General features: G+C 48.0%; 1 protein-coding gene across 2 annotated transcripts in view; it reads right to left on the bottom strand.

Moving 5' to 3' along the window:
* Positions 1–4,511: 4,511 nt before the first annotated feature.
* The window catches only part of Vangl1 (VANGL planar cell polarity protein 1), a 53,710-nt gene continuing 44,798 nt past the window's right edge, over positions 4,512–13,423 (bottom strand). For both annotated transcript variants that reach the window (XM_075981774.1, XM_075981775.1), the window contains one exon: positions 4,512–9,124. In XM_075981774.1, the coding sequence (XP_075837889.1) occupies positions 8,864–9,124 (261 nt within the window). In that variant the 3' untranslated portion in view covers positions 4,512–8,863. The remainder of the gene's footprint in view (positions 9,125–13,423) is intronic.

The raw sequence follows: 13,423 nt of genomic DNA, 5'->3' as shown, positions 1-13,423 counted from the left end.
CTGGTCCAGCCTCTTGCTCTTGGACTTTACCTACGGCTGTCCTGATGCTCATGACATTGCTTTCTCAAGATTCCTCCACGCTCTGCAGCTACAGCCATTGGCCCCTGTCTGCATGTGGCTTTAATTTGTTCCCCCAGCAGGGTTTGCTTGTGAACTTCTGAACTGTGAACATCTGGGCTGGTGGCCCAAGGAAATAGCTTATCATTAATCTATACGATAAGTATCTTCGAATCAATTGCTTTCTCTGATCCCCGTCCATGCAACTGGCAGGAATTTGTGCGCTATCAACATTCCAGGCAAGCGAAGGGGTAGCTGATGCAGAGCAGCAAGCATCAACATTTTCCATCAAATAATCTAGTTCCCTCATCTCAAGTAAGTCAATAATTTAAAACCAATTTCCAAACACAATTGACTGTGCGCCTCTCACCCCTATCCACGGTGTGATGGTTTTCCCCCCACTTTCCTGTCTCGAATATGGTTTTTTACTCATTTACTCGAGAAGTTGGCTTCCTCTCCAGGTTTTAGATAAGCCTCAGGATTTCATCTTTCACTCTGTATTCATTTAGACTTTTTCTCCCCATAAATTGGCCAGTGACTATTCATGGTCGTCACAGTGATCATCACCCTTCACTGCCTTTCCTCCTCTCTCATACTCCACTTGATTTTCATACAAACGCGAAGCTGCAGAAAATCAAATCAAGATAAAAAAAAATCTTCCCTGAAAAGATAGCAGAGCTTAAACCTGAACTAGTCACATCAGAAAGGGAGGGAGACAGTACACAATTTGGGGTCTCAATTTATCTTCCAAGTTTTTAGCATACCTGATGTGTAAAATGTTTTATAGTGAATTAGGAAGGGATGAGGGCATCAATGGAGGGCCCAAAAGAAAACCAAATAACATTAGCTACTAGGTACCATGTGTGGCACTGGTCACATATGCATCATGTGTAAACATACTAATAATAACAATAATGCTATTATCTCAAAATTTTTAAAAAGGAAGACCCAAGAGAAACTGGGGTAGCTAATGCCATTGCAGAAGACAAGACCTGAACTAGGGTGCTAGGCATGGACATGGAGAGAGGTAATTAAGTTGAGAAAGTTATAGGGCAAGGACAAGTCTTGATGGATTTGCTATGTGAGGGAGAAAACTGTCAATCATGGCTTCTGATTTCTCTCCTGGGTATGTTAGCCAGTGGCATGTGCAAACAACAGAAAAGCCAAATAGTCTATCAGGAACTAGAGTTATCTTCTTGCCAGAGATAAATTTTTAATGACAAAATATATAGGAAAAAATGCATTCATAATGCTGGACATAGGCAAACAAACGACAGTGTCCCTTTGATTGTGGCAGCTTACTGCTCTGAGAGCTTCCAGTCAGTGGTAGACACCAACCCTGCCACCAGCATCAGGACGAGAGGGCATTTCACAAAACAAACCTTAGAGAAACAACGGGACTTGTGTACACGGCTCTGAGTCATGCAATGCATTCAGCTACATATTCAGAAATGTTCAGTTAGAGCATCGGACTCAACCAATGTGGTGGTGTGCATTGACGCATCATCATTGTTTTAGGGTTCCACTGCTGTGAAGAGGCACCGTGACCATGGCAATTTTCATAAAGGAAAAACATTTGACTGGGGTGGCTTCTAGTTTCAGAGGTCTCTGGTCCACTACTATCATGAGGCACCATGGAGGCGTGCAGGCAGACATGATACTGGAGAAGCTGCTGGGTGCCTTACATCTTACAGGTAACCGGAAGTAGACTGAGACTCTGGGTGGTATCTTGAGCATATGTGAGACCTCAAAGCCTGCCTCCACAGGGACACACTTCTTCCAACAAGACCACACCTCCTAATAGTGCCACTCCCTGTGAGGATCCTTTCAAACCACCACGGTCATATACACATGGTATTTGACAACCCTAGGTACAGGCTAGGCAGAAACAGCCCTTCTTGGTTACAAAGCACAATACTAACTATTCAAAAAGGATATGGTCCATGCCACATGGTTTGTATTATCTACAAGATAAGGATAGATACTAGGTTCAAAATCCAGAGATGAAAATCGCTGCTAAAAAAAGCAACTGTCAGATAGCATCTCCTAAGGCCTGGCCCAGAAAGGTAAGGACTCTGGTCCTCACCAGAGTTTAGTTCATTTCCCCTGGTAGGGCAGTGTCTGTCACTGCTGCATCCTTACTGGTTTCCTGCGCTCTGTGAATAGTTGTTCTCATCGGTGGCTGCTTAAAAATGAACTTTGGTTCAGCAGGTCATAATTTGGGGGTTCCAGAGGAGCTGACAATTTAAAGCTTGGAGTAACCATCATAAAAATAAGATTATTAGCATTGGATTTTCTCCTGCCCACATTTATACAAAATGACTATTCTTTTTTTTTATTTTCTTTTATTTTTTTCTTTTTTTAAAAAATTTATTTATTTATTAAAGATTTCTGTCTCTTCCCCGCCACCGCCTCCCATTTCCCTCCCCCTCCCCCAATTAAGTCCCCCCCAGCCCGAAAAGCAATCAGGGTTCCCTGTCCTGTGGGAAGTCCAAGGAACCCCCACCTCCATCCAGGTCTAGTAAGTTGAGCATCCAAACTGCTTAGGCTCCCACAAAGCCAGTGCGTGCAGTAGGATCAGAAACCCATTGCCATTGTTCTTGAGTTGTCAGTAGTCCTCATTGTCCGCTATGTTCAGAGAGTCCGGTTTTATCCCAGGCTTTTCCAGACTATTCTTTTAAGACTAGAACTGAGGGGCAATAGCACCTGACAACGATGGTCACATCTCCCTCCCCGGCTTCTATGACAAAAACCTCATGCTTCCAGCTACATTACTTATAATGCAAATTGAACTGAATTTGTCACCATTGGTCAGGTGTCTCAATGCCATAACTAATCCCCTGGACAAAGGTCTGTCATTTGATGTTTTCATAGACTGGGGGTTTGAAAACTCCTACATCCTTGTTTCTTCCCTGTGGATTGTGACCTGTGGAGGCTTATCTAATTAATGACCATCTTACAGGTGTTACCTAAGACCATCGGAAAACACAGTTATTTACATTACAAGTCATAACAGAAGCAAAATTACAGCTATGAGTAGTAACAAAAATAATTGTGTAGTTGGGACTCACCACAACATGAGGAACTGTATTAAAGGGTCGCAGCATTAAGATGGCTGAGAATCACTCTCCCACACGGTGAGCAAATTCACAGTGAATGTACCTGGCTATGCCTGAACGCTCAGAGAAACACAGGCAAAACCAGACAAATTACATGCTCAGATGCTGTGATGCAAATGTCATTTCAGGGCCAAAAGAATCAGAGACTCAAGATAAAAGCCTGGGAGGTTGTTACATTTGTCCCCAGGAATTAAGACAAAAGTGTCTTTATTTCATCTCGGTGAGAACAAGTCTTTGGCCTTTCTGAGAAAGCCACCTTGCCTGCATTGCCTCAGGCTCCAGGAATCTCTATGGTGTTGAGAAACTCCACTCCACAAACATTCATCAAAGAGGTGCATTTCATGGTGAAGCAAATTGGGCGATCTAGGCAGAAAGGGACAGGATGGTGGGCTCGGTGTCCTAGGCTTTCATTTCATTCAGGAGTTTTTCTCTCCTTGTTCACCCTCGGGAATTCATCTTAACTCCCACCGCAGTGACCACATGAGCACCATAACCCCATCCCTCCGCTGGGCTAACTTGACCCTCCCACCTAGAAAAGTCAGCTCTGGTCCCTGTGCGCAAGGCCCGGGCTAGCCTCTTGCTCTGGTCCACCGGGGAGAAGTAGATGTTGGAGGGAAATGGCCCGGGCTGCAGGGAGCAATGCCGCAGCAGCTCAACTCCAGCAGGTTAGGGCTCTCCGGGAGGAGGGGCTTCTTCATTTCCTCCCATTATGTATCCCAGTGGGTCAGCCTGGTGGAGAAGCTTCCCACGGGACCAAGTGGTAAAACACAAAGTGCAAGAAGTGATCGTTCTCCCCAGGAATTCTCCGCCTCAGGTTCCTACTTGCGGTGGTTGTCTCCAGGTCCCTCCTCCACACCCAGAAATGCCAAACCACTGAGCTCATGCTCCAGGGTAGGGTGGGCAGAGGGACCTGGCTCTAAAGGGCGTGTCTGAAATCCCATTTACCAGGCAAGAGTCCCCTGCAAGTCTCTTCTCTCATCTCTTTGTCACCTGCAAATGAAAGGATCCCTAATCAAGACCCTGCGGGGAGGACAAGGGGTGCAGAGCCTGCAGATCCTGGTTTAGCACCCTTGGATGGTGCCAGCACTCTTCCCCTCCTTGTGACAAAATACAATGTTTTGTTAGTATGTGTACTCGGCTCATTTTCATTTGAAAGATGTCAGAATGAAACCCATCGCTCTACATACACTAACTGAAAAAACAGAAAACAGAAACCCGTGTCCCAGATCTGATTTTTCTGGGCATCTGATTAAAACTCAGTAGGGGCTTCCAGAGGGGTCGAACTGGGGTCAGCTCACGACTCTGGTGAGTACCAGTCAAGGACTGCACTCCGGGTTTAGAAACAAGGCATGTTTTATTTATAATGGGATATGACAAGGTTACATAGTAGTAAATTCACAGTAGTGATTTATCTTTTGTGATGTAACAAGATCCATAAAGAGCAAACACTACCCAGAAATACTTTAGGCCTTTTTATAACCATTGAGGTCTCCACTGCAGGACTCTTTAAATCATCAACCAGACATTCCTGTCAATTTCCATAACTAATCATTGGTTGTTTCTTTTAAAAGTTACATAATAAACGCACAGAGGCTTCCAGGGAAGTAAACCTTGCAGTAATCCCCATAGAGCTTGCCCTTTCTTTCTTGCTTGCTGTTTGTAGGTCACAGAGGCCCTAATGCAAGAACAGATTTAACGGGCAGGCCTGCAGGCTGACGACGGGCTCCCACAGACATCTCCTCGGTGAGGGGACGGTATAAGGGATAAAGGAGAACACAGACAAGGAGCCACCGTTGAGTGACCCTCCAAAAGCTGGGGGCTCGGAGGAACTCTCTGAAGAGATGTAGACCCCCACAGGCTGTCATACACACATGTACACATGAGACATACACTGATTTGTCACTGGTCACATGAATGTCATGATTGCCAATAGGCAAACATGTCTACCTGGCAACACATGCTCAGAGAAATACAGGCGGAAACCAACCCTCCCTTTTCCTGGTTTGCACCCACACGTAGGGAGTCTTACACAGCAGGGCCAGGGTTGACAAGAGTAAACCAGGGACTTCGCCTCGTTGTTTCCCTGGGTCAGTGGTTGGCAATGAGTGGGCAGGCGATGTCTAGAGTTCAATACGTTGGTAGACGCATACAGAGCTCTGCACTGGCTAGTTCTATGTCAACTGGACACAAACTAGTTATCAGAGAGGAGGGAGCCTCAATTGAGACACGCCTCCACAAGATCTGTCTGAAGGCATTTTCTTAAATGGTGATCCATGGAGGGGGGTCCCAGCCCATTGTAGGTGGTGCCACCCCTGGGCTGGTGGCCCTGGGTTCCATGAAAGCAGGCTGAACAAGCCATGAGGAACAAGTCAGTAAGCAGCATCCCTCCACAGCCTCTGCATCAGCTCCTGCCTCCAGGTTCCTGCCATGCTCGAGTTCCAGTCCTGATTTCCTTTGATGATGAACAGTGATGTGGAATCATTAGCACAATAAACCCTTTCCTCCCCAAGTGCTTTTGGTCATAGTGTTTCATCACTGCAATAGCAAGCCTGACTAAGACAAGCTGTTACATTTAAGACATGCACTCAAGAAGATGGTATAGAAAGGAGACTGACCACCACCACTCAAGGAGTGGCAAGAGTGAGCACCGTAAGCCTTTGTAAGACTCGCCAGAATGGCCAGGCCCCCATGCTCCTAACAATGAATTGCAATGAGACAAGCATACTTCACCCTCTCTGCTGTAAAGAACCACTCTTCTTGCAGATCTCAAAAGGGAGATCAGAGGAAGAAAGGGAAGCAGCTATTGTCAGGAGGTCAGGGGGATGAAGGCTAAGCATTTCCTCTGGGGTTTACTTTGTGAACTTTAGCCAAAAGATCTTGACTCTGTGGTTAACCTAAGGATGAATGAGCCTTATAACTTTAAAACCTATTCGAATTTCCATGGTGCAGACTTTTGGAATAGTCAATTCATGGACTATTGAAGACTGTCCCACCTTTTTATAGCACACACTTTTGAACAAAAGTTGTCTACTTTTGTAGACAACTGAAAATCACCAGGGGGAGGGCAGCCATAGCGAACCTACTCTCGGCATTGAGTTCTTTCACACTTAATGTTAGAATTTTAATAACTTAGGTTGAAAGTTATAGGGGAAAAAATCTATAAACATTTAAGTTAATGGAATCCTGTGTACTCTAACGGGATCATGCATCCTACTAGCTTTAGGGCACAATTTACATCCTTTAAAAAGAATAGGCTGTGGGGCTCCAAGAAATGAAATAAAAATTTATTGTCTTTAATCGTGTGATGCAGCTTTCTGCATCTTTCCACTGCTTTTCTCCAAACTATCATTCACATGGTCCCACTTCGCTGGTAACTCAAGCTGCTGAGATGGGAGAGCACAAGGGCCTAATTTGCCTTTGATTTTTGTTTCTCCTTTGGGAAGAAATCGATGCAAACTTCGTGTTTTGAAAGAAAAAATCGATATTCAATTTACAACCAAAACAATAATTTCAGGAAGTCTGAAATTCTACTATGCAAAGAGTCATAGAGGGAGAGGGGGCAGGAGAGAAAATAAATTAATTCCTTAATTTTAAACCTTTCTTACCCTGCTGCAAATGCACATACCAATACAGGGCTCCAACTTAACCCCTTAGAGAGCCAGGATCTAAGACAGCGTAGGGAGCACAGTATTTTAAGCGCTGATGAGCTGTGTTACATCTAACCCCACATTCTGTACATTTATGGCACTTAGAGCCACACGGTATCCGTGGCCAAGCAGCTAGCCTGTGACATTACCCTCCACACACAGCCAATCTCTCCCAGACTGCCCACCCCTTACCTTACCTCCTAAAATATTCCTGAGAAAGACATCACAAGGAACGTCCAGTCAGAAGGGACCTAACGGGAAAAACTAAGACCAAAGCACCATGATTCCACTCTGTGTGTGCAAAACAGAGTCGTGCTACTAACATGGGTTCTCCTGGCTCTGTGCCTGGCCCACGCCATTCCCCTTCCTTCCCCAACACACCTTCCTGAGCTAAAAGTTGTGGAGTGAAGAATGCTCACTTTTCCAAGTACAGATATATTACAAATATCCCAAGCCAATTTTGATTTTTTTTAAAAAAAATGACAGATAAAATAGTGTGATTTACCAAGTGCATAAACAGGAAGGGATACATGCAGGGACAAGAGGGCATGGTGACAGTGTTCTCCTTTCCTGAAACCAGATCCCTGAAGCCAGGAAAGGAAAGAGTGAATACTTGGGGGATCATTGCTTCAGATACAGGTAGGTAAACTGAGACCAAGACACCCACCCCACTTTAAGGTTTCAGGACATGGCTCCATTGGCACTTCCTGGCACAGGGTTCTGCCAGGAGGCACCTATGTCTACAAATCGAGGGACAGTCCTCTGAAACCAGTTACAAAACTAGCTGACAGAAGAGGCTTCCCGGACTGCAATGCTGACGCCCCCCCCCCACTCTCCCTTTTCCCAGCACCCCCTTTCCCTTTCTCTTCCTGACCAGTAATTAAGGGCAGCGTACCCCTTTCCTTGCAGCACACTGCACAGTGATGGTGGTCACAAACCACAGCGATGGGACAGCAACAGTTGCCAGCGTGTGGGCATTGTTTGGTCTCCTGTGATAGGGCAGCTTGGCACATGAACTTTGTGAGTACCCGTCTCCCTGGGAAATTGGATGGCTCCAAGAGGCACCTGCCAACTGGAGTCACAGTGTTGGTCTCTCCTGGTTTGTGAGAAGCAGGCCTAAGGAAGCAGGGGCTCCTGTTGCAGCCTAAGGGGGGCTCTGCAGCCAAATTGCTCCCCAGGGTCACACCTTACTTCTGAAAAGGACTCTGTGGGAGAGGCTGAGGCTGTGCAAAGAGCTTGTGGACACCCTGGGAAAGCTCTGGGGGGGGAGGGGGCAGAGCTAGCCTTGCCAGGGCCGCCCACCAGGTGGGGCTGTGGTCTGGGGTGCTCAACAGGGGCTACTGTGGAGTTCAGGTGGTCAGTCCCAGGCCTAGGGAAAGGCTACCTGCCTCAGGCCAATTAGAGGAGCGGGGCCAGATACAGGGCAGGTAGTTCTCTCCGTCTGGAGAAGAGAAAGCAAATCACTGAACAGCTGCAACCCGGCAGCACACAGTTTCTGTTGGGCTCTTTCTCTGCGGAACTTAAGGCAACAAAGAACAGATGCTGGTGGGTGGGTACTTCCTGGACTGCCCACCACTCCCCAGGATGGTGTAGTGATATGGATAATTATAGGCGCAAACACACGTATGGATGTGTAGTTTCCTGAAGCAGGACAAAGGGAGTCCCCTAGAACCTATGAGGGGTCGGCCAGAAGTACAGGGGGACACGGTAGCGGGGCAACAGGCAGGGACCAGTAAGGCGAGGCTCCCAAGGACACAGCAGCTCCACTTTGGTTTACAGCTGTCACAGGAACTCCAGGGAACAGCTTCTTCAGAAGTCCCATCTATTAAAGTCAGATGCCACCAGTCGCTTGTCGGGGTGGACATCTGCTTCCTTCCAAATAAAGTGCAGATGGTCGAAGGGTACTGGTCTATCATCTGCCAGTTTCAGTCAGCATTAAAGAATTAAAAAAAAAATCTTTATAAAAGGATCCCCCCCCAGGACATATATATCTCTATATATTCTTCTTTTGTTTTTCATAAAGCCACAAATATAGACCTTTCAAACCGATGTCTCGGACTGTAAGCGAAGAACAAACTTGTGAGATTTGGGGTCTATGAACTCTTCAGAGAGTACAATGAACGGAATTTTCTTCACATTGACTACGAGGCTGAAGTCCAAACATTTAAGGACGAAAACAATTCCATCCCGTAACCCATTCGTCACGGCTTCGTCACTAATAAGTCTCCACTGTGTTGAGAGCCAGCGATCCTTGTCATACTGCAAGGTGGGACCCGCGCTGAGGTATCGTTCAAGGAAAGCCTGAAAGCCAGAGAAAAGCATTAGGAACTCACAAGGGCGGCTACGCCAAGCGGCCAGGGGTCATCTAATTTATTCCTCGGAAATGTTACTCAGTTACACAGAGATCCTAGACCAGAGTTTGGCTCCTCAGGCTGAAGCCCCATGAGACCTTCTCTGGGGGAAGGAAGACTGCCTGGGCTTCCCCATTGGTTTTGTTTGCTTGTTTGTTTTTGTTTTGTGTTTTGTTTGTTTGTTTTGGCAATTTGCAACTGGAGGATGAGGCCAGAGAAGTGGAGTAGCATTGGTCAGAAGGCACATCTAAGGTGACAAGCCACCTGTAGACACAGGTGCCACTGCACGCGCGCTTCTCCCCCACTAAAGCAAAAGATCCTCAAGGGCAGGTCAAGTACCTGGTGCAGAGGGAAAGCCAGACAGACAAGACAAACCACACAGACAAAACTGCATGCTCTATCCCCTGCTGGCTGTGACTTTGCTCAGTCATTCACCCTCTGTCTGGGTGGAGGTGACACACTATCTCACTCCCTGGGCTACCACGAGGTGGGAAGGTTCAGTTCTCACAAAGCACCCACGGTTCCCGCTGGAGTTCAGTTGGCACACGGTGACTGGCGGTTAGGACTGAACCCGCGAGGCCAGTTCTAGGGACAGGCAGACCAATGTTCCCTCCCCTCTTCTGAGCTCTTGCTCCAGAAGGGACACCAAGCTAACCGAAGTTCTCTGCTTCTACTAAATCCTCCCATGTGCCGTTCCTCCTTAAACTATTTTCTTGACCCTTTGAGATGGATCGACACGCTCTTCTGCCAAAGCATGATCAGAAATGACTGGGATGATCTCATGTCACAGCTTACTTTTTGAACTATGACTGACTTGCTGTCTCCTCCCTACTCAGCTTCATGCTCGTAGAGGGCAAGACCTACATCAACACTGTCCCTTTCTTTTTAAAGTGACTTTCTGGTCCGTCTGGCACAGAATTAAATACACAAGTCAGTTTAGTTGAGAGAAAGAATGAGCCAGTAATATAAATTGAAAAATACTGGCACATATCCATCTGGTCCTAGGCCGAGGTCAAGCCGTTTTCAGTTTTCAAGCAATCCTCTTTCGTAACTCCTCTACCCCACTGCGCATTGCAAGCAGCTTGCCGTAGCCATGGTGATAGGTACACAAGGAGGTGTGGCTGTGTTCCAGTGAAATCGGAGTCACAGCAACAGCCAACCCCTGGCTTTGACTCAGGAAACTCAATTCAAATGTGCATCAACAGACAAGCGGCTAGGCAAATCTGCGGACCTGGCGGAATCAGACCCAGCTCTTCACAGGGAGCGAGTCGGAGCTGTGCGAGCCAGGTTAGAGGGTATGGAAAAGAAGATCCAAGAAGCCCTGAGTGGAGAAAGCGGGTTTCCGAAGTACGAACAAGTATCAAAGCATTTCCACCCTAAACACTGGAACACACACCAGCTCTCATTAGTGAGAAGTGTAAGGAGTGGAGGGAGACAGGGCTTTTTTTTTCCTCAAAATTTTTTTAATTTTAGTTTTTGGGTTACTGATTACTTTATTTAGTGTGTGTGTGTGTGTGTGTGTGTGTGTGTGTGTGCACCCTCATGCTCATGCATGCCTTGGCATGTGTGTGACCTGAAAATAACCTTCAGGAGTCCTGTCTCTCCTTCCAGCATGTAGGTTCTGGGGCTTGAACTCAGGCTTGGTGACAAGCGCCTTTATCCACAGAGCCATCTCACCAGCTCTAGTTGCTTTTGTTGTTTGTCTGTTTGTTTTTTGTTTCCATGAAGGGTCCTTCTAGGTAGCCCAGGTTGGACTAGAACTTACATAGCCCAGGGTAGCTATGAACTCATGATCCTTTTGCCTCAGCCTCCCAAGGACTGTGATTACAACTTTCTACACTGGATTTTTCTTACTCTATGATATATATTCAAGAAGGCATAAGTTTTCAAAAGAAATGGGAAGAAATCAGACTTTTAGCAACCCTGAATAAGGGAGGACAGCTGTCCCTCGTCCTTGCCAGAGACCATCCCTCTGCACATAGACACGTAGTTTTCTATCTACACCCTGTGTTCATGCTCTGTTGGATTTGGAGTTTTGTAACTAAATACTCAAACAACTTTTCCCCCACATTCCAATAGACGATATACCACATAGCATGTTAGACACGTTTGTAAATGATTTCCAGTTTGGAATCACATAGAATATTCTAGATGGGGGCAATCCACTTTCAATGTATGGTTGTGCATACAGATAAAAATTGAAAAGCTGATTTCAGGACCCCCCCCCCATATACTAAAATCTGATGTTCACGCCCCTAATATAAAATGGCACAGCATTTGCAAGTAACCTGCAGACATCTGTATACTTTCGAGTCCATCATCTCTAGGGGCCTTACAAGATCTACTCAACATGAAGCTAGCTGGCGGCTACACTGTGTTGTTCAGGGGACAGTGATGAGGAAGTTATGTACACACTCAATGTATCAGGAAAGCATGCATATGCGCTCAGTGTGACGGGAGAGTGTGTGCACGCGCTCAGTGTGACGGGAGAGTGTGTGCACATGCTCAGAGTGACAGGAGAGTGTGTGCGCATGCTTAGTGTGACGGGAGAGTGTGTGCACGTGCTCAGAGTGACAGGAGAGTGTGTGCACGTGCTCAGTGTGACGGGAGAGTGTGTGCACGTGCTCAGTGTGACGGGAGAGTGTGTGCACATGCTCAGTGTGACGGGAGAGTGTGTGCACGTGCTCAGTGTGACGGGAGAGTGTGTGCACATGCTCAGTGTGACGGGAGAGTGTGTGCACGTGCTCAGTGTGACGGGAGAGTGTGTGCACATGCTCAGTGTGACAGGAGAGTGTGTGCACGTGCTCAGTGTGACGGGAGAGTGTGTGCACGTGCTCAGTGTGACGGGAGAGTGTGCGCACACTCAGTGTGACGGGAGCGTGTGTGCACGTGCTCAGTGTGACGGGAGAGTGTGTGCACATGCTCAGTGTGACGGGAGAGTGTGTGCACGTGCTCAGTGTGACGGGAGAGTGTGTGCACGTGCTCAGTGTAACTGGAGAGTGTGTGCACGTGCTCAGTGTGACGGGAGAGTGTGTGCACGTGCTCAGTGTAACTGGAGAGTGTGTGCACGCGCTCAGTGTGACGGGAGAGTGTGTGAACCTGCTCAGTGTGACGGGAGAGTGTGTGAACCTGCTCAGTGTGACGGGAGAGTGTGTGAACCTGCTCAGTGTGACGGGAGAGTGTGTGCACGCGCTCAGTGTGACGGGAGAGTGTGTGCACGTGCTCAGTGTGACGGGAGAATGTGTGCACGTGCTCAGTGTGACAGGAGAGTGTGTGCACGTGCTCAGTGTGACGGGAGAGTGTGTGCACGCGCTCAGTGTGACGGGAGAGTGTGTGCACATGCTCAGTGTGACGGGAGAGTGTGTGCACGTGCTCAGTGTGACGGGAGAGTGTGTGCACGTGCTCAGTGTAACTGGAGAGTGTGTGCACGTGCTCAGTGTGACGGGAGAGTGTGTGCACGTGCTCAGTGTAACTGGAGAGTGTGTGCACGCGCTCAGTGTGACGGGAGAGTGTGTGAACCTGCTCAGTGTGACGGGAGAGTGTGTGCACGTGCTCAGTGTGACGGGAGAGTGTGTGAACCTGCTCAGTGTGACGGGAGAGTGTGTGCACGTGCTCAGTGTGACGGGAGAGTGTGTGCACGTGCTCAGTGTGACGGGAGAGTGTGTGCACGCGCTCAGTGTGACGGGAGAGTGTGTGCACGCGCTCAGTGTGACGGGAGAGTGTGTGCACGCGCTCAGTGTGACGGGAGAGTGTGTGCACGCGCTCAGTGTGACGGGAGAGTGTGTGCACATGCTCAGTGTGACGGGAGAGTGTGTGCACGTGCTCAGTGTGACGGGAGAGTGTGTGCACGTGCTCAGTGTGACGGGAGAGTGTGTGCACGTGCTCAGTGTGACGGGAGAGTGTGTGCACGTGCTCAGTGTGACGGGAGAGTGTGTGCACGTGCTCAGTGTGACGGGAGAGTGTGTGCACGTGCTCAGTGTGACGGGAGAGTGTGTGCACGTGCTCAGTGTGACGGGAGAGTGTGTGCACGTGCTCAGTGTGACGGGAGAGTGTGTGAACCTGCTCAGTGTGACGGGAGAGTGTGAACCTGCTCAGTGTGACGGGAGAGTGTGTGCACGTGCTCAGTGTGACGGGAGAGTGTGTGCACGTGCTCAGTGTGACAGGAGAGTGTGTGCACATGCTCAGTGTGACAGGAGAGTGTGCACATGCTCAGTGTGACAGGAGAGTGTGTGCGCATGCTCAGTGTGAC

The sequence above is a fragment of the Microtus pennsylvanicus genome, chromosome 7, assembly GCF_037038515.1.
Source record: "Microtus pennsylvanicus isolate mMicPen1 chromosome 7, mMicPen1.hap1, whole genome shotgun sequence".
Lineage (NCBI taxonomy): Eukaryota > Metazoa > Chordata > Mammalia > Rodentia > Cricetidae > Microtus > Microtus pennsylvanicus.
The sequence above is the reverse complement of the archived record's forward strand: the minus strand, read 5'-3'. Positions and strand labels throughout refer to the sequence as shown.